Below are 24,420 nucleotides of genomic sequence, written 5' to 3'. Positions count from 1 at the left end.
AAAGCTTACTAGTTTACATGCAATAAGAGAAAGAAACAAGCAATAAAAAGTAAATAAAACTGATTTATCTAAACATGGGTATTATATTGTAGCAAAAAAAAACTGATACTAAAGTACTTTTTCTTCAAAAAGCTCATATTTGTTTTTTTTTTATACTTTCTATCTATAAGTGTGAATAAGTACAATTTCAGGAAAAAAGATTACTATCAGTTATTGGTGCTGCCTCATGATCGAATAACTTTTGGTAACGAAATTTGATAAGCTCATGTGTGTATTAGGAAGATTAAAATTGGTATCATGTAAAGCATCAATAAATGTTAGGGATAACTTTAAATGATAAAAATATCACAAGCATCAGCAATAACCTAACCACTTTCAGATTTAAAGAATGAAACTGTTATCTGTTATTAGATTTTATTTGCTTAAGTATTGCAAAGAAATCTTTATATAGTTAAGTTCTTGTAAAATTATGTTTCAGATTACATTAAGGTTTTTTTTTAATAAATACAGATAAATTTTTAATAGTTGTAGAAAAATTATGGCCAGAATTAAAATTTATGAATAATATTGATTTTTCCCGAATTAAATTATATAAATATTTTTTTGTAACTTTTAAAACATTTTACTCACTTATGACTACATTAAGGGCGTTTAAAAAAATTCGTAGTTTTAAACATATTTTACCACCTTTTTTCGAAGGTTTAAGTAAATTATTACATTTTAACTTGCATATAAACAATTTTAACAATCATTTTTCTTAAGATTGAAGCGCGATGCTTACTTATAAAAACGATAATTTTTAACACAGCTTACTTGTTTAGGTTGCCTAAATCATTGACCCCTAATATCGAAAAATAAATTGTGATCAACGAAATGTCCTTTAATTTGACTTAGTAAACATAAAGTCTTAAAAATAGTAACACCATGCTATACTTTAATACCTATTTTAAAATCACAAATTATACATTCATTCAGTAAGAAAATAGATAAATAATTTTTGTCATTACGAAAAATAATAATTTCTCAATCCAATTAATAGTTTAAAAGATAAGATCAGAGTACAAGATAAAAAACTTTACCAGTGTTATATAATGAATTGCAACATATTTATTAATAAATTCATAAAACCATACGTTGGTCGCACTGCTTTCCTCCCACTTTCACAGCTATATGGTCGATTTGATCGCCGGTTGTAGAATCCGTCTCTTGTACTACGATCTTTGTAGGAATCGTATGGTTGTTTGTACGATCTTGGCAATTTTTTCATTTTTTAGTTCTGCAATGGCTGCCAACAAGGAACGTACTTTTCTCATGGTTAAACCTGATGGTGTACAAAGAGGCTTAGTAGGAAAAATAATCAAAAGATTCGAAAATAAAGGATTTAAACTAGTAGCGATGAAGTTCACGTGGGTAAGTGCTTCTTTTAACACCTATTTAATTTTAAGTTTTTCCATATGTTAATAAATTTTTTTGTAATATTAAATTACATCCCACGCAGTGTTGTTAGTGAGAAACGTTTTTATGAATGTGCAGAAAACATTTAGATGGGTTATTGTTTTAAATGGTCTAGACAGAATTTTCAAGCGTGTTTATTTTGTATGATTTTCTTTTTCATTTTAGTTCCTTATGTGCCACTAGTAAAGAAAAAGTAAACCTCTAAAAAACTGCCAACTTTTACGGAAAATTAGTATTGAAGTTGCAATTTTCCGGTTTCTAAACTCGTTTGGTTGAACTGACATAAATATATAGGAAATTGTGTTTATACATAGTGTTATTTAAGTAATTTAAATTATTAGCCCCACAATGTTTATTCATATTTATAACATTTTTTTTTGTGAAAGTAAACAAGAGGACTTGCGACTGCTGTCTAATCTGATGCAGAAACAACTGGAGTTCTTTGCAACTATCATTTAGAACTTTTTTTGAAACTATTAAATTAATAGCTCCATTTTGAATTTGAAACTACTCATCAAAAATAGGTTAGAAATTATTTTAGATACTGTAAAATATTTTATTAGAAAATAGCTTGAAAAATTCATTTTTTTGTGTTGAAGTTTTTACATTCACTTTTAACCTGTCTGCCATAAGAATTGTCTTTGTCTAATTGAGCACATTACTCAAATTTGTTTTGAATAATTTTCCTATAATTTAATTTTAATTTTCCTATAGACTTTTTATTGTCTACAAACTAACACTTCTCGTACCTTTGATGTTTTTAAAATAATTGGTAGTTTTTATAAGTTTAAATTATCTCCAAATTATCACAGTTTAGAGTAAAGAGTCTGAACTTTAATGTTGTAATGATGAAGCAAACAATAATATAAGCTTAAGTGGAATAATTTAGAATATAAAAACTGATTGAATTTCACATCATAGAAGAGAAGGATTAATTAAATTATCATTTTAGTTTGTTTACTGCCTAGTACAAATTAAAATAACACTGTTTCCATAAATGTTAAGGTTCAGTACATAGTTGTTTGTTAGTTTAGAATAGAAATATTTATTAATTTTCTATTATAAATTTAACTTCCTGTTTAACAATTTAAGGTATTACATGAGTTGGACACTGCTGTTCTTTGTTAAGCTGCTTCTCTGTTGTGCACAGCTAATAGCACAAAACATTTGGTATAGTCTCTAGTGATTAATTTAAATATAAATTCACCAAGTGTCCTATGAGATATTGTTTAGTATTGTCATATCTTGGTTTTTACCCTAACTTCTCCACAAAACGGATTAACAACTGTACAGGTTCCATAACTTGCAGAACTGATTGTTAATTGAATAGAGTATCATAATGTGGCAAGGACTTTGATCTTGTATGGGCCACCTGCTTTCAGATATATAAATTTTGTGTTTTCCTGATCCTAAATGTATCTACTTGGTATATTAAGGATGAACAAAATTGAAGTAGTTCAAGTAATAGCTGATAATTACCTAATTTATTTTCAGAAACATTATATATTAGTTATTTTGTATTTATTAATTTCCTTTAATGTATACACCTGATTATTGTATTATACTAAAAATTGATAATTATTCTGTAAACATAACATGTATTCTAATATCACAAAATATGGTGTTACAGTGGTATAGATTTTCCCTTCAGTAGCATGAACTGAACTTTAGCACAGCACCCTCATCTAGATAAATACTTTGCTTTGGTGTATAATTAAAAATTAATAAAAAATACTTTTTTCAAATAATTGAACCCTAGAATTCAATAGGCCTCAGTTTAGTAAACAAATTTTAAATTAAAAACATGAGCATTTTTATTAAGTTCTGTTAGATTTATATAATGTAGTAACATTTATTGAAATGACTGATTTATTGATTCAGGGTTTATAAGCATTTAACCCTAATAATGGCAAATATCATCACAGCTGTAATAATAATTGTCTTATGATCAGTTTCAGTTGTGATATTTAATTGCAAGGTTTCATCCATATATATATTATTTATATTATTTATTACAAAATCATATTTTTGTTCTGTATATCTTAAATATATAATAATAGATATAATTCCAAGAAAGTGTTAATTCTTTCTCTTTGTGATCATACCAGTTTGATGACAAATAACTTGAGTGCGATGTTGAACTATTAACAGTGAATGCTATTTTAAAACAAGAGAAACTGGATCCTTTTCACCTCAAATGAAAGGCAAATGTGGCAACTGTTAGATGCATAGTTTTAGAAACTGGACGGAAAGCTACAGTATCTTTCATAAGTTTAAGGAGAAGTTAAAAATAACCGAAAAATCAGTATTTCATGACAAAATCTTTATTTTATACAAGTAAAAAATAAAAATAACAGATAATGCTACATCATTTTTTAAATGTTTTCTATTTTGTATGACCTCCATACGATTTTAGGCATGCTGCTACTGTATAGGGCATTGATTCAATCAATTCCAGACATTTTTCTTTCGTCACCTATTGCTACAGACTTGCGATTTGAAGTCGTAACTCAGCCTTATTTTTAGGTTTTCTTTTAGCAAGTTGCAGTGCCATCCAATTCCATAAATTCTCAATTGGATTTAGGTCAGGACTAAGAGCAGACCAGTCCAAAAGTACCACATCATTTGCATCAAACCATGCCTTGGTATAACTCGTGATTTATGACAAGGTGCGTTGTCTTGCTGGAAGATGAAATTCTCACAGGTTATGGACAGTAGGAATCATGAATTCTTCCATTGTTTTTATGTACTGAATGCTGTTCATAGTCCCATCTATTATTCTAAGGTGTCCAGCGCCCTCTGAAGTTATGCAACCCCACACCAAGACAGCATCTCCACTTTGCACAGCAGGAATGATGCAGGCTGAACTTTTCAGTTTTTGTTCACCTGACCCTAATTTTTCTGTTTGAATACAACTGGAATCTGCTTTCATCAGAAAAGACAACCCTTCGCCAAACTTCTTTCAACCAGTTCTTTATTTGCTTGCAAAACTGATGACGTTTTGACTTGTGGACAGCGCTTAAAAGAGGCTTTGGTAATGCTAAATGTGATTCCATTCCAGATTCTTTTAAACGTCTAGAAAGAGTGGCAGTACTAACCTGAATTCCATGATTTTGTGCTACTTCTGTCGCTATATCAGGCAAACTAGCAGACCGATTAAGCTTTGATACCTTTACAATTGCTCTGTCTTGCCTCATTGCCTAATTTTTGTGGTCGACCAGATCGTGGAAGACAGTTTCTTGTTCACAATATTTTTTAACACCTTGCTTGTTTTTGATATTTTTAATTGTTCAGCAATGTCTCTGTATGTTTTATTTGCTGACTGATTACTTGCCATTTTACTTCTACGCTAACACTTTTCTTACCCATTGTTGATAAAAAAACTTTTCACCAACTAACCTCAAAGAAACAAATGCCAATTCATCACCGTTTTGGTGGGAAACAGCTGGTAATAGTGCCAACTTGACATTTTTAATTACTGTTGTATGCCTGACACTCTAAGTTTGTGTTCCTGACACTTTGAAGTGATTTGTACATTTTTGAACATTACTCTTAAAAACAAAATTTTCATGAAGATTTAAAAATCACTTAAGCCCTTTTAACTCAAAATATAAGATTTTAGAATTTTTCTTATTATATTGAAAAACTCTAAAACCCAGCTTTAAAATGATATCACACTCATTAACCTAGGTTACATATTTTACGAGAAATAGTAATTTCTTTATAAAAAAAGGGCTAATTTTAACTCATTTAAAATATTTAAATGACTCCATGAAATTTGAAGCATCTAACTTAGAAGCGTGTGGTTTTCACCAAAAGATGTATTTTTTAAAGCTGTTTCTCACAGACATATACGATTTGTATGTAGTTCATAAGTTTAAAGACAAACTGACATAAACAGTTTTTCTAAGGTGTCCTTAAACTTATGAAAGATACTGTTGTTGGCTAGCCAAATAGCGGCTTTTGAAACCAGCAATGTGAAAAAAAGAGCTCTTGTGGGCCAAAGCACATGGTAACTAGACCAAAGAAGATTAGTCACATTTTTATGTAGGAGCAAAGGGTTCCATACATCATTTGAAAATACATTACTAACAATCAGCTAAACAACCTCAGAAAAAATGTTTTGGGGTTGTTTCACATTTGAAGGCTCTTCTTGTTCATTCCAGTAGATTGTATGTTAAAATGTGTTGGATGTATCAAGATTCTGTAGGAAAGAAGGGTTGTAACACAACTTCTAAACAAATTCCCACAAGGCAATGGAATGTTCCAACAAGATTTGGTGCTATACCATATTGCCAAAAAAGTGGGGGAGAAATTTTTTAAGAACAAATCAATAAAATGCCCCTGCAGCCAGACAACTCCACCCCGATGTTGAAAATTTTTGGGCAGTAGTCAAAAATGATTTGTACCACAAATATTGACAATTAAAGCAATAATATCGGTGTGGTTTTGTGATGAAGAAATAAAAAAAGTGTGTAGTATACTTGTTAAATAATGCCAAGTTGTGTATGAAAAGTGATTAAGAATAAACAACATATCAATTACTAGTTATTTAAAGAAATATTTTTTATCGCTTTAATTTCTCCTTTTTTTGTATTAGCTAATGAATTAAATTTACTGTGTAGAATGCTTTAGTGCTTAAGAAGAAATATTTTCTTTATGACTTTCATGTCTAAAAAGAACTTATCTTTTAAATTGTAAAACGTGTTATTCATAACTTTTGGAGGAAAATAAAGAGAGAGATCAATTGAAATTACATTGAATTCATGGAACAGATTTGCCTATTTATACATCTGTATTTTTTCAAACTCTGGGCAGATTAACTTTTTTTTTCTTTATGTTATAGAAGTGAAACATGTCTTACTTATAATTTTAAGACAAAAGAAATAGGAGGAAAGATAACGTTCTTAATCAGAAAGAATGTGTTTTCTCTGAATTAGTGGAAGTTACTCCTAGAAGTTGCTTGAGACATTCCCAAAGGGTTAAACCTGTATTTTTATTTTTCATCATCATCAAATTATGCCATTTTGTACATTCAGCCTGTAGTGTGTATTTTGATAACAGGTTCACAGTTCTTTTGACTGTGGTTCACTTGACATAACAGAGGTTGATTTTTTGTTTGAAAATATTCTAATCTGATCAGCTAAACATTTTTTTCTTCATTTTTTACACCTGTTAACTTGAACTTTACTAGATAACATTATGGTTTCCCCATAAAGTAAAAAATTAGTACATATTGATTTGTACAAATTAAATGTTCTGATGTATTAACATTTGTCCATTTTCTACTAAATTGACACTATTTCTCTATTTTTATTAAGAACAGCAAAAGATTATTGTTCCTACACGAACAAATTGTTTTATAAAGGTTAAACTTTTATTTACATAAGCTTTTTAATCTACTTACATGGAGGTTGGTTCTACAGAACTAAGTGGTAAGTATACCTTTATAGTAAAGAAATACTTAATTTTGGACCGTTTTTTATTTTGCTATTCATATTTCAATGATTGTTAAAAAAAAATTTTTTCCAGCCGAGTGAAGAGCTTTTAAAGCAGCATTATAAGGATTTAGAAGGTCGTCCATTCTTTCCTGGTTTAGTTAAATACATGTCTTCTGGGCCGGTTGTTCCTATGGTAAGAAGTTATTTGGATTAATTTTATTATTAATATTTTTGACATTGTTTACAAACTAATAATAAACCTTTATAACTTTACCTTTTTGTGATTTATAAGTTTACCATTATGAAATCGTGCTTGTGTTGTATGATTGTAATGCCCAGTTAACAAAATAAATAAGGGAAAATTCTGGTTAATGGAATAAAGATTATTCATACAGTAAAGATTATTATTAAGTATGGTCAATTATTTTGCTTAATCAGTTAAATTTTAGACAACCAATTTATTTTTTAATCTGTGGATATTGGTCTCTAAATGGTAAATTGTATTTTACTGATAACCTGTTTACTGGCTTTTAGTATCCATCTTAAGTTTTGTTGATATAAAAATATTAGGATACTAGAAACATTTTTATTTAAAATAGATTATAATATTATTGGTATAGTGACAATAATTCTGTGCTTTAATGCAATATACATTAAAAATATGTGATTTATATTGTGTTTATCTTTTTATTTTTTTATTTATGTCGCTTACATTCAGAAACAGCAGAGTTATACTGAATTGATGAACTTGTCAAATCGTACTTGTTAGTCATCATTGATTTACATCTGAAAAATTATAACTGTAACAAATAGTTACAGTTAGAGTTTTATCACATATCTAAATTCTTGTTTGTCATAAAATTATAAGTTTAACAATTAGCATAAGAGCTGTTATTTCCAACTGTCACAACAACTTTGTGAAGAAAGTAAACCGTAACAACTCTGAAAATAGCTCTATAAACATCTGGGATGTAGTCACTGTTCCTGAAAAAATGTTATGCTGTATGTGGTTCTGATCGATAAATTTCCTACAATAAAATAAAACTATTTTTTATAGTTTAACAAGTATATATTAGAATTAATTTTGGTTTTCTCAGTGCTGTTATTATTATTATTATAACAATTGTGCTTAGCATTATGTAATAATTCAAGGTTACTCGCTCTGCCTGTTAATAGTTAGATTATTTTCACAGCGACCATTGTTTAACAATACCTTTAATGGCTTCCTTTATCAAGATTTTATTTTTAGTCCTTTTTTTTCTGCAGTAAATTTTAATTCTGTATTATAATTTTTTGCTTTATTATTAATTAGATGTTATAACTAATTATGTTAAATCCTAACCAGTAATTAATAGTACATCTGTAAGTGTGTAATTAAGTGTCAGATAATCAACATTTTTAACGTATAGTTAATCTGTAATAAATTTAGCAATTTATTTACATGTCTGTGTTACCAGTCATCTTTGCTACATTCTTTGTAATCGATTCTGAGAATTTGAATCCTTATTAATGGTACCAAAGTCTGAAATGTTTATTTTAAATATACAAGGGATCAGGAAGCAGTTCTTTTACTTTTAATTCCTCTTAAGAAGAAGTAGCAATTTTGTGTTGACCAGATTGAATACTTATGATAAAAAATAACATTTCCTTGATAAATTAAACACCTACCTAAATAAAGGTACTGGTTACGTTAAGGGGAGGTGGTAACCTTTTATTTCTGTAATGTAATATTAATGATATTTAGGTACATTTTTCTAAAGGACTAGTCATAGAAATATGAATCTTATATCATTTTAAAGGGAATCTTTTGCAGAATTTTAGAAAAGGGAACCTTTTCTTAATTTGTTTTTTTAACAAAAACTTTTTCCTGAACTTTTTAAAAAATATTTTTTTATGAAAATTTTTGGCAATAAAAAATATTAAAATTTGTTCATTACATATAGAAAACCAAAAAAAAAGTTGTAAATACATCTGAAGCTAGTAAACACCCACAAAAAATTCCATTTAATTCTTGCAAATAGTAGTAGAGAAAAGTGTACCTAAATAGTTTTTCATTCCTTTCTAAAGCATTCCAACCCCCCATAATCTGGATCATCAGAATTTTCTTTACCATCATTCATTCAGTTTTTTTTTTTTTTTTTACTCCAAAATGTTTTACTTACTGTTCATATTCAGCTTGATTTTACATGTTTTGCATCTATTTCTTTGAAAATAATATTTGCGTTACTCCCACTCTGTAACCCCAGTTGTTGCAGACTTTTGTCTTCCCCATACACTTCTTGTTGTATGATAAAACTGCTTCATATACTCCTGCACTAAATGTTTTGTAACCTGCAAACACAATTTTAGGAATTCTAATCCAAACAACACTATGCAGAGATTTGTTAGGATTCTAGGTTTGTCTGTGCAAGTACTTTTTCAGTAGTTCAGGATCTGATAAACATTCAAATACTGGCCTGATTATGACTGCTACACTTTGAGGAATATGTGCTTGTGATGGTAAGGTTTCAAAGTTAATCTAATCTGGCTTTATTGTATTTGCACGTTGATTCATCACCTGGGCAAATACATGCTGAGTGAAATAGTCTGTAGATATCCTATACTAATAGATTGCCCACACAGCTTTTCTCATAGCATCTATGGAACGGGTGTTGTTTCTTACAACTTGGCCATAATAATTTTGTAGGCCATCAATCTCCTTATCATTAAGTCTACCTTGTCCAGACAAAGCCTTACCATCACTAAGATTTTTACTGATATATGTACACAAATTTCTAAGCCCGTTCACTTTTGGATGTACCCAATACATTCAAGTTTTTCAATATTTACATCCTTGCCATAAGTTTTAGTTGCTAAAATCTTGAATGTTTTGCTGTCCCTGTCCCCTAGATATCTGACACCTCGTTTAACAAAACCTCAAACATCACAGCACCTGCCACATCCATGCCGCTACTGGTAGCCGTTTAATTTGTATAACATGTATTCCCCTTATTGTGCTCATTTAATTTATTTTTTAAATTGCCCATACTTGACAATATTTTGACATTACTTCTATGTCAAGAACTTTACCTGCATCAACACTAGTTATAGAAATTAATCCGTTGAGACTGGTGTATCCTTGTTATTGCCAGCTACTATCTTAACACGAGTGCCGCCTATACAGGAAGTAAAACGATTTTAATGGCCAATGTTTTTTTCTCATATAATTTCATTCAGTATCACAAAAAAATGAATTAGTAATAACTGACACTCACTTGTGTAAAAAATATGTTTTTAGAGATTTTTTTTGTGTGGTGATGCATTGGCTTCACGCGGCCAGTAACAGTTAAAACATTATGATTGGTAACGTGATACCAATGTGTCGCCGCAGCACGTTGTCGAATATATTTGCTGTTTTAGTTTATGTTCACCAATTGAGTTAGTAGTGTTTGAGTTACAAGTAGTTCTGTGTTCAAATCTCTTCGTTATTCTCTGCATTTACAATTTTTATATTACATATCGGTTCTGTATTCAATTTTTATTATTCTGTATTTCGGTTTATGTGTTTTATTTATTGAAAAATGAACAGAAGTTATTAATTAATGGAAAAAGAATTACAAAAGCTGTGGCAGGATTTGTTGTCTGATGAAGGAAAAGATGACGAAATTTTCGGCAACGTTTACCTATCGGACGAATATCAGCCTTCAACTTCTGAGTCTGAAGAAGAGGAAGACGAACCACCATCTAAAAAGAGAATGTTCATTCAAAAAACAGGTAGGCCTAGTCCTAGTATTACTGACAACATTGATTAATAATCATCCTCTTTTGCCGATTTCAAGTACATCATTTGCGGAGATGATAAAGGTCAAAGCTCTGTTGCTACTAAAGTAACTATGGCCCTCGTGACCGATCAACTGGATAAGGAGGCTGATAACCGGTACACCTCAGTAGCACTAGCCCATGAGCTATAAAACAAAACACTCACCTGGTTGGTACTTTGAAACGAAACAGAAAGAATAATCCACAAGTGCAATTAAAAAAAAAACTTCAAAAAGGGGAAAATTTTGCTGTTGAAAGCAATACAGGTATAGTTGTGTTAAAATGGCATGACAGAAAAGATGTCCTAATGTTGACAACCAAACACACTGATGATATGATAGAAGTTCAGAGACGAAACAATCCTGTTCAGAAACCGAAGTGTGTCATAGAATACAACAAAGGAAAGGCATTCATCGATACTTCGGACCAAATCAAGAGTTATTGCTCGTCTCTGAGACGTGGAGAGAAGTGGTACAGAAAACTTTCTGTGGCATTGCTTCTTGGAACCAATGTAGTAAATGCGCTATACTTATACAATCAGCTTACTAATGGAAACCTGTAAATCATCGCATTCAACGAATTGACAGGAATGAACATTAGTGCCGTTGCTCCTCCTCCGACACCAGTAGACCAACCTCACCGCCTTGTCGATGTTGGCAGACAAGGAAGAAGGCGATGTCATAAATGTTATGAAGAAAAGTCAAAGGCCGAAGGCAGGAAGATTGCCATGCGAAAAACTACCCAAACTAAATATAAATGTGTGGTGTGTGAAAAACACTTTTGCTTGGACTGTTTTTTGGTGTACGTAAATATTTTGTCTGAAAAGTTAATTTTTTTTTTATTTTCAAGTTGAAATTTTATTATCTATATTTTATTTTCTAGCAGATTTTTTGCAATTGCTTTTGTATAGTTTTTGTCAATAAAAATAACATCATAGTGTAATACTGATATTCTACATTATTTCATTACATTTATCATAAAGTAATAGCCATTTGACACCAGTGTGGACTCGCTATCAACAGGCCAATAACAGTTTCATGACATACTGGCCATACTCTTTCACTTGCTATGTGTTTTAATAGGAACTGTGAATCCAGGGCAGAGTTACATGGCCATATAACTAAACCTAACATGTGGTGACACATTCGACTCATACGGCCATTAGATCTGTAACTCTGTGAATCCACGTTGGACTCATGTGGCACTTAAAGTGTTAACGCCACTGCTAAGTCCTTACACCCTTCAATCTGCGTTATAGCTTCTTGCAGTGCATCATTCAAAGACTTCAGCATATTCATTTGTATAGGGACAAATATCCTTATTACATTTTCTAAATTTAGTCTGGTTTTTGGAAGTTTCATAATAACTCGCAAAGTTTTTGCGGCATCATGGCCTTTCCAATGGACCGTAGACCATACACAAATCTGGTATTGACTTCATAACCATGAGTTTTCTTGTCTGATGAATAAAAGCTGTAATCTTCCCCACATTTTGTGGCGACAGTGATATTTTTTATGCAAGTTCAGCCTGAAATGTTTTTGCATATAACTCAATGCTATTTTCAGATGAACAATAAGATTTTATTGCATTGGACAACAAAGATAATAATATTTCCAGATGATAATCTTTCTGGTATTTCAATTTCATGTACTGATGTTCAAGGGTAATTTTTTTGGAGAAAGTAGTAGTACAACCTTCATTAACTGAAGGAGTCTCACTTAACCTAGATGTACTTGGACTATCATCTGCAGTATTAGAATAATTACTAGCAATAATGTTAATATTTTCATCATATTTACATTACTTTTTTTTTCTTTTTTCCTCCTACCTGGTCTACCATGGCTCTTTTTAGCAAACTATAAACATTGCCTGAGCATTTTTTTGCTGGATCACAAACACAAACTGTGTACTTTACTTTCACCAGCTGATAAAATGAAATATATTAAGTTGTTTACACAGATCGTCCAGTTGAAAAGGTACAAAATTTCCTTCTAATAACAAAAAATTCCCTTTTGGCTCCAGATTAAAAAAATATTAAATAAGAGAGAACAAGATGATATCCGCTTACATAAGTTAAACTTATTAAAAATCATCATGCACCCAAATCATTAAAATATTTTTTTATTATTATATTATAGGTATTTATTAATAAAAGTATACAGTAATCAAAATTGAAGTTTTTAACCAATTTTGGGATACCACCTCCCCTTAAGGAATAACCTTGCCCTTAACATATATAAGTATACATCTGAACTATAAACCATTCAGCCAGGCCGCCACTACAATTTGAATTTTCATGTTTTTTTTACATTAGGTGTTCTCTACTGCTTGTAAACATCAAAGTGTAAGTTTAACATTATTGGTTAAAATATATAATTATTTTTATTTCAAGCAAGCTTTTACATATTTTTTAACAAGGAAAATTATGTAGATATATGAAAAATGTCAGAATTGAACTCAAGACCACACAGATTTAAAAGCCAGCATGCCAATCACTACATAAATTAATCAGTGTTATTTTAATCATTATCATCAGTTGACACTCCTTTGTTGCAATATCCGTAAGATAGCTTGCCTTCTAAGATTGGTCTTTGTGCCAAATTTGGCCGCTCTTATAGCTGAAACTCTATGTAAGACACATTCTATTGGATGAGATGTGAAACTAATAATATGATAGCTTTTAAATTGCTGTAGGCTAATCAGGGTTGCATCTCATTTGCAGTTCTGTTCTTTTATTACTGCTTCAATTTTGTTATCTTTTAGATTTCTATCCTCAAATCAGAGCCCTAATATCATAAATTTATTTTTCCTCTAAAATTTCATCCAATAATTAATTCCAGTATTTATTTCTGCCTCCTATTAACTCTCTTTATCTCTTAACAATGGCCTTCCATCTGGTATTAATATATGTTTTCTTCATTTTTCAATTTATTGCATCTATCTCCCTTGTTAATAATCATATTTTTTCCACTAAATTACATCATTGTATTTCTTTATTGCTTTATACATTTTATTAATTTCATTTAGAGAGCCTTCACTCGTGACTCTTTCTATAGTTCCAGTTATGCACTAAACCAAAGCTAATTTAAATTTATTATTCTTAAGGAAAAGAATATAAAAATACTAGAATATGCAAAACTGTGTTTCATGACGACAGTTATATCCATTCATTAAATAAATGTACACAAGTAGATTTTAGTAAAATTGATTCACATTGATATCAAGATGTTTAGTAAATAAAAGTTGTTTTACCCACTTAATTTGGAAAAACAGTAATGTTTTTAAACCATTTGAAAAATGTAATATTGTGAAACCTGTTTTGATATATTTTTAATTACAAGTTTTCTATTATGAAAATATGCCTACAAAGTATTTCTGTTTTTTAATCTAAATATTTTTAAACTCAGTGAAAGGTTGAAAACTACGTAAATTAATATTGCAATAAACTTATCTGCATAAAATAATTTGTTATGTGTTCAGTAAGAATATTATTTAGTGCTTGACCTAGACTGATAACCTGTTTTTAACCTTTTGAATAATTTCCATAATAAATTATCCACAGATTTTTTTTGTAATGAGGAATTCGTTTAGTTATATATTCTGCTGAATTATCCAGTACTATCTAGATAATCTCTTTTCTGTTATCTTGAAGGCCTTTTTGTCAAAATTTCTAAAATGTATTAGACTTTAAAACTTTTCTCCAGATGGAATGGAACTCTCATTTGAGATTTTTAAAACTGTTCTCTCTAATTGTATAAAATTCTGCTTAATTTCATTTAGAGAGCCTTCACTCGTGACTCTTTCTATAGTTCCAGTTATGCACTAAACCAAAGCTAATTTAAATTTATTATTCTTAAGGAAAAGAATATAAAAATACTAGAATATGCAAAACTGTGTTTCATGACGACAGTTATATCCATTCATTAAATAAATGTACACAAGTAGATTTTAGTAAAATTGATTCACATTGATATCAAGATGTTTAGTAAATAAAAGTTGTTTTACCCACTTAATTTGGAAAAACAGTAATGTTTTTAAACCATTTGAAAAATGTAATATTGTGAAACCTGTTTTGATATATTTTTAATTACAAGTTTTCTATTATGAAAATATGCCTACAAAGTATTTCTGTTTTTTAATCTAAATATTTTTAAACTCAGTGAAAGGTTGAAAACTACGTAAATTAATATTGCAATAAACTTATCTGCATAAAATAATTTGTTATGTGTTCAGTAAGAATATTATTTAGTGCTTGACCTAGACTGATAACCTGTTTTTAACCTTTTGAATAATTTCCATAATAAATTATCCACAGATTTTTTTTGTAATGAGGAATTCGTTTAGTTATATATTCTGCTGAATTATCCAGTACTATCTAGATAATCTCTTTTCTGTTATCTTGAAGGCCTTTTTGTCAAAATTTCTAAAATGTATTAGACTTTAAAACTTTTCTCCAGATGGAATGGAACTCTCATTTGAGATTTTTAAAACTGTTCTCTCTAATTGTATAAAATTCTGCTTAATTTCATTGAGTATATGTGAACAGCTGTTTTATCTGTATAAAACAGTCTAAAACTTAATCTAGGTTTTAAAAATGTTCTAATATAATCCTGAGTGAACTGCAAAAAACAAGTTTTACTAAGAAATGTTCAATTTGTGAACATTATTTGTACTACAGGAAGTCTTACTAATAATGCTAGTTGTAAGTAAAAAAAAACTGTGATTTAATTATTTGAGGCATGCTATAGAGTACAGCTTTGTTTGCTGGAAGCTGATCATTGTCACTCTGTAATTAGCGCAGTGATTTAGAATTGGCATGGTTGCTTTGGATGTTTATTCAATTTAACTTGTTTTGTTTTGTTTAGGTATGGGAAGGTTTAAATGTTGTTAAAACTGGGCGATTTATGCTTGGTGAAACAAATCCTAAAGATTCAAACCCTGGAACTCTTAGAGGCGACTATTGTGTCCAAGTTGGAAGGTGAGAACCTTAAAATTGTTTTTTCTTTTCTAATAATTAATTTCAAATGAATTTTATTGTATTTTAACAATTTGATAATTGAAAATGTTACACATTTAATCCTTTTACAGAATATATGTTTTTGTATTTGTTGCTGGATTGGTTTGACAGCACATGACACCTTAAGAACAACCTGGTAGCCCTGAAAAGGGCTGTTTGTGGATTTGATGGGTAGCCCTGAGAAGGGCTGTTGTGTCCAGTCACACTGGTCTCCAGCAATGTCAGCTTGGCCCAACGGCTTGTAAATAGGGAAATGGCTCATCATCTGAATCTGACTGAACTTCCCCGCAGTGTTGGATTGGCATCAGTCATCTTCTGGCGGTGCAGCCAAGGCAGTTCTCCCTGAGTGGTGCTCATCTGGCTCTGTCTTCATCACTACACCTTCCGGTAGTAGTGGGATTTGTGCCAGGCCTGCTGCTCCAGCAGGGATGTTGGTGAAGAAGGATGCCAACATTCTTTTGGTATGGTTTGGGGTTGAATGCTATTATATTCCCACATTTCTACTTATATAACCACAGACACACGGTGGGGTGCTGCACACTCAGCTGGCTTGATAGGGGAGCAAGTATGCAGATGTGTGAACTGCAGCTCTTGCCGACATCATGCTCACTGATATGAAGCACAGCATTCCAAATTATATCAATTCTTCTTTATAAATAAGTGATTTTAAAAATATAAGACAAATTTATGATAAGAAATGCATGTTTATTTCATAATGAAAGTGTTGCAATAAATTAACTTCCTATTGTTATAAGATAATGACCTGATTAATTAAGAATGCTTATTTTTACTATATTTCAATTTTGTCTGATTTAATTAGAGAGCTGTAATGAATCAAGATTGATTGCAGCTTTATTACTTTATTGTTAAGAAATCATTTAATAATTAAAATAATTTTGAGGTGCCATTTACCTCTGACATTCCAAATGAAGTTGACCAATCTGGAATACCTATAAATATATTGCATTTAAAAAAATATTTTATCTTTTTGATGTAAAATAAGAATGCTACAGCTCATGGAAAAAGTGATTAAAATAGTTGTTTTTACCTGTTGCTGAGTTAGAAAATAGTCTATTAAGAAAATATTTTTTTTAAATATAAAAAAATATTTTTTGGCCACTACAAGGTTATAGGGATAGTTATATACCAAATATCATCAAAATCAAAAATAGTGATACACTGATCACTTGTTGAATTAAAATGGAATAACCCTTACAGCTAAACAAATTCAAGGCCACCAATTAATGTGCAAAGATTGGTCTTTTATTTGCATGAAGAGTTATAACATTTTTCCTAATTAATTTTATTGAAAAAGATAAACATTTTTTAAAAGTGTTATAACTCTTCATGCAAATAAAACCCACCTTGTAGTGGCCAAAAAATATTTGTTATATTTAAAAAAAATTTCTTAATAGACTATTTTCTATCAGTAACAGGTAAAAACAGCCATTTTCATTCACTTTTTCCATGAGCTGTAGTATTCTTATTTTACATCATACAGAGGCCAAAAAGATATTTTTGTAAAGAGTAAAGATGGAACTTCATCTTACTGCACTCAAAATTCATTGTGTTACATAACCAAATCTTGTATTGTTTACTGAAGTTACATTTACAAATTGTTTTTTCAAATTTTGGGCCCAAATTAAATCATGAAGTGCTTAGGATAACAGGCCTGTTTTTTTACCTTTTAACTCTTAGTTACCAGCAGTACTTATAAAAAAAAATTGACTGTTACTGAGTGTCCTTCATTTAAAAAATTGGCCGCCAAATCGTAAGATTTTGAAAAGTCTCATTTTTGGGGCCCAAAAACCACATGTGGGACAGGTGGCAAATATCTGAAATGTTTACAGCAGGAAGTACTTTTTATGTGTACTAATACTAACATAAATGTTTCTGATTCAGAGGTCACACGAACTTTCAGAATGCATTTCTGACTTGTTGGAACATAACTGTGAAAGGTTCTTGTTTCTGGGACTGTTGTAATTACCAGATAACGAGAACTGAGGTATTCTTCAGTCTCTTGAACATCTTTATTAGAGCAGAAAATAAATGTTATATTTTTAATATTGTCTTTGCAATATTTTTACATTGAGAAACTGGTAACAATTTTATTATTGACTGTTCTTCAAAGGCTTGCTTTCACAATCCTTTTTACAATTCCACCAGTACAGTCACGGTTCTCTTTTCCATAGTATGAGGGAAAAAAATGCCATTCAGTTGTGATTTCAAAATCTTCTTGATGGTAGCACAAATTTATGAATTTTTTTTGTTTTTATATTATGGGCTGAGGAGCCATCAGAAAAAAAAATGTTTAACTTGTGGTAACAGTGTTTTTACTTTATTTATAACTTGCGTTTGGAAACAAAAGAACGATGTAGTATTGTGCTTCAAGTACTCACTAATCACACAGTAGCTTAGTAATTTGTTGACTTTGTAATTTTTCTTCTTTTTCTGTGGCATACATTTTTGACCAGTGATATGACTGGACTTCATCCTGCATCACAAAAGGATAATTTTGAGAGAAGTTTTCCTTTACAATACATTCACCCTCCTACAAGTTTTCTTTTTTAATGTTTTGGAAATTAGCTTGTTTCTTTGCAACAAAATGATGCCTTTTTAGATATTTAAATTTTTTGTAACTTTATCTAAGTACTCTTGAAATGGGAGAATTTGAGTAGTTCACAACAGGCAACAGAAACCCACTGATTGAAGATAATTTCAGAATCAAAATCATCCCAGCTCTCTTGTAGTAATCTGAGCAGTTCATTAATCCCTGGACATTTTTCACACTGTGGCAGCATGCATGTTTCATTTCCTATATGACATACCATGGTGGAAATGAGAATTTTATAATAAAATTTCATTTTTAGAGCAAAACATGAGTTTTACATTTTGGGTGGGTGACACACTGAGTGAGTACATGACCCACCAATCAGAACACAAAATTTAGGTCTTAAATCAGCATATTTTTAAAAGCCAATTTTAGATTATGTTTTTCTTTGAAGGCTGTGTACAATTCTTTTAAGCTACATAAGATAAGCCTTTTTTTATTTTTTAATATTAATTTTCTTCCCGTTAGCTTGTCTTACAGAGACACAATCCTTCTTGCCTGGCATCATTCTGGTAAAAATCTTGGGACACATTTAATAAAATTTCATCAATTGTGTGACTGGGTTTCTTTTTGCCAATTTGTGACAAAATTCCACTTGTTATAACTAATTGTTTGGATTGACAGGCTAAACAACACCAAACTCATTTAGAAGTTTATGAATGCTTCAGCTGCTTGGTAATAAAATTAAAATAAATAATAATATTAAAATTAAAATTAATAATATTAATTTTTTCTGGGTTGTGTAACTGTTTTCATTTTTTCCTTTATTTTAATGATTAATTCTTCATATTCCCTGCCTAAATCAGCATAATTTTCCAGTACTAACCTGGTTTCTTCTGTAGAAATATTTAAATCAAAGGAATCGTTTAATATACTGGTAACAGACTCCGTTATTTTTGTAACTTTATTTTTTTAAATTGATTCCTTTGTGCCGCTTGATAATTTTTTAATCTTAAAGGGCGAAATGCCAACAGCTGAACAGGCTTTATTCATTGACTTGACTATAACACATTGAAGCTCAGATATCTTGATATTCCAATTTGCTTTCTGTATCATGTGGTTTTTTCTATTTTTTAAAGCGTTTTGTACACAGTGCTCTACCTGAAATTAATTTTAAATTTGGATTGCTTATTGAAAGTGTCAAAGAGATTCTTTAACTGATTTAATGTGACAACTAAATGGGTCAGAACAACTTTTCCCATTAATATGAAAATATTTATCTAAATATTTGGTTTTATGAAAAGTACAGATTTTTTTTGTTTAAGTTCACCCACTTCTTAAAAGATATCTGTGTTATTTTCTGTTCAGTAAACTAAAATATCGTGCAATACTGAAGATCTGTTGTAAGTCAATTTGTGACATACTATTTCACTGTGAATGCCAATTGAACACTACATAATCCATTTTTATAAAATTGCAAGGATTCTTACAATAACAATGCATTTAGTATAAATTATAAAACTACCAATTGCACTTCACTTTGTCTTATCCCACTTTTCTACAGCAAAAATAAAAATTTCTCTTAATTATTAAAATTAAACATAAAAGATATCGCATAAAAGAGAAGTTCACTGCTAATAAAATTACTTTATTAACGCACAACAATACAATATGTCACATTTAAATCAAAACAGTAACTGAGCCTTCTACATTGTTTACATTCATGATTACACAAACATCCATGTCCATGCATGTCTATTCACTTTCGTATTTAAGCATGAGTTTGTAAGTATAAGTCATACTTTAAGTAATAAACTATCTCGAATATAAGCTATATCATTATAGACATATCAGAATATTTTGTATAGTAGGCCTATATTATCTGAAAAAATACATGCTGCGGATTTTTTGGATACAGAAGGACAATATTTTTAGCGGTTTGATAGTTTCATTACTAGTCAACCCCTTTGAGTAACAAAATAAATTTTATATGGTTTTAAAGTACATAAAAAGTATCTAAGGAATCTTCATAAAGGAAGAAAATAATGATTTTATGTTTGTAATATAGTAAATGTTTAACAGAAATATAAGTTTAAATAAATCGGATGTAAAATTTCTAGAAAAATTGTCATATTGCATTTATCATAAAGTAAGTGGTTTGGTTACATTTGTTTGGGAAAGAGATATGCAGTGTTAGTAAAAACAGTCCCATAGTTGTGAAGAACAGAAAATTTGCATGATATTCATATGCTAAATTGTAATAAACATTGTTCCAGATTATACCAAAATGGAAATAATGTTTTTCTGATGTTTCAATATCTGTATTATATGTATTTCTCCAACCAGTTTCCAATTACTGCCAGGTCTGGGTGTGCGTATGTGTAGGCAAATTCAATTACTGATACCAGTTTGTCAGGCGTACTGGTTAACATATAGTCTGGAACATTCAGGTCAACTATTCCTGAGACGTGTGGTTAATTGAAACCCAACCACCAAATAGCACCAGTATCCAAAGTCTTTTCATTCAAATCCATATCTGTATTATTGTTTAAGATGTCAGCTGCATGTAAATTATTAGCTAAAATGTGGAAACCATTGATAATGCTAAATCTTGTATATGGGTAATACATAAAGATATTTATTTGGATTTTTCATAGAGGCAAAAATATAATATAACAGAATTATACCCCAGATATAGTACACACACATATATGTATATATATATTACTTTACAATTATTTCGAAGTGTTAGGAACAGGTCTTCTTATTTTTAGTATATTTTTGTGTTTATAAATAAATTAATTAATTCTTAGTGTATGTAAATCATAGTAGTTCTGCCCAAAAACCATTTACAAAAATTAAATATAAAATTTAAACCTGGATGGCCATTGGCCATTTTAAGTTTTATACAACCACCAGTAAACAATGCAGAAAAAGTAGAATGGGTGGCTGAAATATAGTGCACAGTCGCTTTTAACTCACAAATGATAAGAGATAGTCAACTGAAACAGATTTGATGTAAAATAATATTTTATTTGCTACAGTTTATTTTTTCATGTACTTAGTATTTACATCTGTTACACATATATCTTAATAGTGAACCAGTTTTCTCATTCCTTCAATGCAGAATGTTGGCAGTCTTTCATTGATCCACAACCATTACATTCTTCAGTTTATCATCCATGTTGAATACTCTTAAAATTCCTCTATAATTGTGGAAAGAAGTGAAAATCGCAGGACACTAAATCTGATGAGTACAGAAGTTGTGGAATAAGTTCAGATTTCAACTTCACAAGAACCTCAGCAGTTGCATGCTGTGTGTGAGGCCAAGCATTATCGTGTTGCAGAATTATCAGCTCCGTGGATTGTCACATCTCCTAAGGTGTTTTAACATCTGTTCTTATCATACAGAATTTACAGTTCACCAAGTTTATAAGTAGTGAATCAAGTACACATTAGAATCCCAGAGCATTGTCAAGAGTATTTTTTTGCAGAGGGTTGTATTTAAAATTTTTTATTGTGGCAAACTTTAGCTCCCTCCAGTATTGCCTTCTTTCAGTCCACCACACTTAGAATGTTGATTCCATTCATCATTCATTCATCCGTCTTGCTACAGGTGTTTTTTGTTCAAGCCCTGTGGAAAGTGGTGAATAATCCCTTTCAAATAGACGAAATCAAATTATCTGCGTTTATATAGCTCGTGTTACCAAGAACAGCCGAGATATACTCCACCACTAGGCACCAGAGCTCACCGTCTTTTTTCAGCTCTGAATATAAAATTATCTCCAGACCTTAATGTTGCTCCATGTTTATTACCTCTTTGACAGCCTTCTCTCATTTATTACTACTGCTTTGAGCTTTGTCAGTATAATAAGAAGAACACAAATCTGGTTATTTTAAAAACCTAATTTTATAATATTATAAATAGCATGAATCCAAATATTACAGTTTATACAGATGACTCTAGAAACGTTAATTCTGTTGGATGTGGTTAGCAACAGATCATGCATGTTTGGCCTTCCCAACATCACCAGTATTTCGTTGCAGAACTGTGTCATTAATAAATCCTTCCACGTAACCCCAAAATGTTGACTTGTTCGTGTTTGCTTAAATTCCATGAGTGCTTTATAAGCAATTAATGAGTACTCCAAACACCCTGTTGCCTTTGAGATTTATTCTATCATTTTGCAAATTGATCACCATTTTACAGTGAGCTTTTGCAGGATCCCCAGCCATGTTGGGATTTTAGGCAATAAATGCGCTGATGGTGTGGCATTGGAGGTTTGTTTCCGCCCACTTTCTCTAATTCTCACTTCAAACAACTTTGTCGGCTTTCTAAAGAGAGTGGTTCATGATGAGTGGCAAAATGAATGGAGTGCTACCATGAACAATAAACTTCACCCTGTTAAGAAATTTGTGTCACCATGGTGCTCCTCATGCAGAAATAACCGTAGAGAGGTTATTATCTGCCGGTTATGAAAAGGGCACACTAGGCTCACTCATGGATATCTGATGACACAAACAGATGCACCCCATTGTGCTCCCTGCAACTGCCAACTAACAGTGTACCATATCCTTGTGGATTTTATCTGAGGGGCTACATGCAAATTGTTCTCGAGGATAATTAAATGTTGCTATCTTATATTTTATTTCTTGGGCCATCTGTATTTGAATTACTGTAATGTGTTTCAGCTATTCATGCCATTTACCATAAAGCAGATGGTAATTTTATTATTTTAATTTAGATTAATTTTGTTTTTTTTTTATTACAACAAATATATTGTGTCCAGACAATGATAATGCGAAAGCGTTTTTGCCCAGAAAAACCACAAATAAAAATTCCAATTAAGACTACCCTTCACATCTTAATGCAGCATATTTTATATAGATTTACATAGATAAAACTCTCAAGAAAGGTAGATAGTATAAAAGTCTTAAACCAATCAGAGATATCCTTGGCCATGAACAAAATTTAAGGGAAGGGATAGCCACTGTTTGTGATTCTTGTGATAAAAATTTTTAATTATTTTAAAATTTAAAAAGGCTATTAGATATTGATGTTAAATAACAAAACTTGTGAATCATTATTGATAAAGTAAGTTTCCCAATTTCAGTAAATATTTTCCTTATTTTTTTGAATTGTACTGTTAATTGATTTATTATAAAAGTGACTTTCTTGGGTTAGAATTTGAAACAAAAATTTTGTAAATGGTTTTTGAAAATAATTTTTTACATCAATTTGTTTCAATAAACATTTAGCACAACTTTTTATTCTTGCATAATAATTCTGTTATATTTTAGTTTTTCTCTTTTAAATTTAATTAAAGTATTTGATAAAAAGATATATTGGTTTAAAATTTCCTTACATCCTTTTTTTTAATGTCTCTATTCTAAATATAGTGTATTGTTTACTTATATTTGGTAAGTATCTAACCATCATATTACATTATAATCAAGTCTGACTGCATTACTGTTTGTGTGGTACTGAATATATATAGTATTAATGTTACATTAGGAATTTGGTGAAATTTAGTCAATTTCACTTAAAATGATTGTATTTTATTATTTAAAATGATTTGTATTTGTTTCCTATTATTAATTTAATTTTTTCAGAAACATCATCCATGGATCTGACTCTGTAGATTCAGCAAACAAGGAAATTGACTTATGGTTTAAGAAAGATGAATTGATTTCATGGCAGCCAGCTACTTCCGCTTGGATATATGAAGATTAAATGATGAATTCATATCATTAATTTTATTAATTAATTGCCTTGACAATATGTACTTTTTAATTTTTGACATGAAGTGTTTTTAACCTGAGAATCATTGATACTGTACAAAAAGCTACTCTTGTATTTAATTTATCCATATTACTATTTTATATGGAACTTTGTGATAATGAATTAACTAATCAAAAGTCATCATTCCAATATGTGAAGTAAATACTACTGAGTAAATTTGATTAATCACATTGACAATATTTATTGGCTGTAAAGTATGTGCTAATTTATATTATTAAATTGTTTATTTTAATTGTGCATGTAAGTTAAGATTTATTAGCTTTTTCAATCGGTAAATGAATTCTAAGTTTATAGAATTTTTTGTTTAAGACTTGTATTGCAGTATCAGTACCAATAAAAATATTTTACACAAGTA

The 24,420-nt window shown here is 30.2% G+C and overlaps 1 protein-coding gene across 1 annotated transcript; it reads left to right on the top strand.

Moving 5' to 3' along the window:
* Positions 1 to 1,187: 1,187 nt before the first annotated feature.
* awd (nucleoside diphosphate kinase) lies at positions 1,188 to 24,420 on the top strand. The gene is made up of 4 exons (XM_075373883.1): positions 1,188 to 1,410; positions 6,988 to 7,089; positions 15,560 to 15,672; positions 23,876 to 24,420. The coding sequence occupies exons 1-4, from the start codon at positions 1,234 to 1,236 to the stop codon at positions 23,994 to 23,996; spliced, it is 513 nt and encodes a 170-aa protein (XP_075229998.1). The 5' UTR covers positions 1,188 to 1,233; the 3' UTR covers positions 23,997 to 24,420.

Source organism: Lycorma delicatula, chromosome 8 (genome assembly GCF_047948215.1).
Source record: "Lycorma delicatula isolate Av1 chromosome 8, ASM4794821v1, whole genome shotgun sequence".
NCBI classification, from domain to species: Eukaryota; Metazoa; Arthropoda; class Insecta; order Hemiptera; family Fulgoridae; genus Lycorma; species Lycorma delicatula.
The sequence above is the reverse complement of the archived record's forward strand: the minus strand, read 5'-3'. Positions and strand labels throughout refer to the sequence as shown.

Coding starts and splice junctions, on each gene's coding strand:
- awd (XM_075373883.1), top strand. CDS start 1,234: ATGGTTGTTTGTACGATCTTGGCAATTTTTTCATTTTTTAGTTCTGCA. Junction 1,411..6,987: donor TAGCGATGAAGTTCACGTGG/GTAAGTGCTTCT, acceptor AATTTTTTCCAG/CCGAGTGAAGAGCTTTTAAA. Junction 15,673..23,875: donor TATTGTGTCCAAGTTGGAAG/GTGAGAACCTTA, acceptor TAATTTTTTCAG/AAACATCATCCATGGATCTG.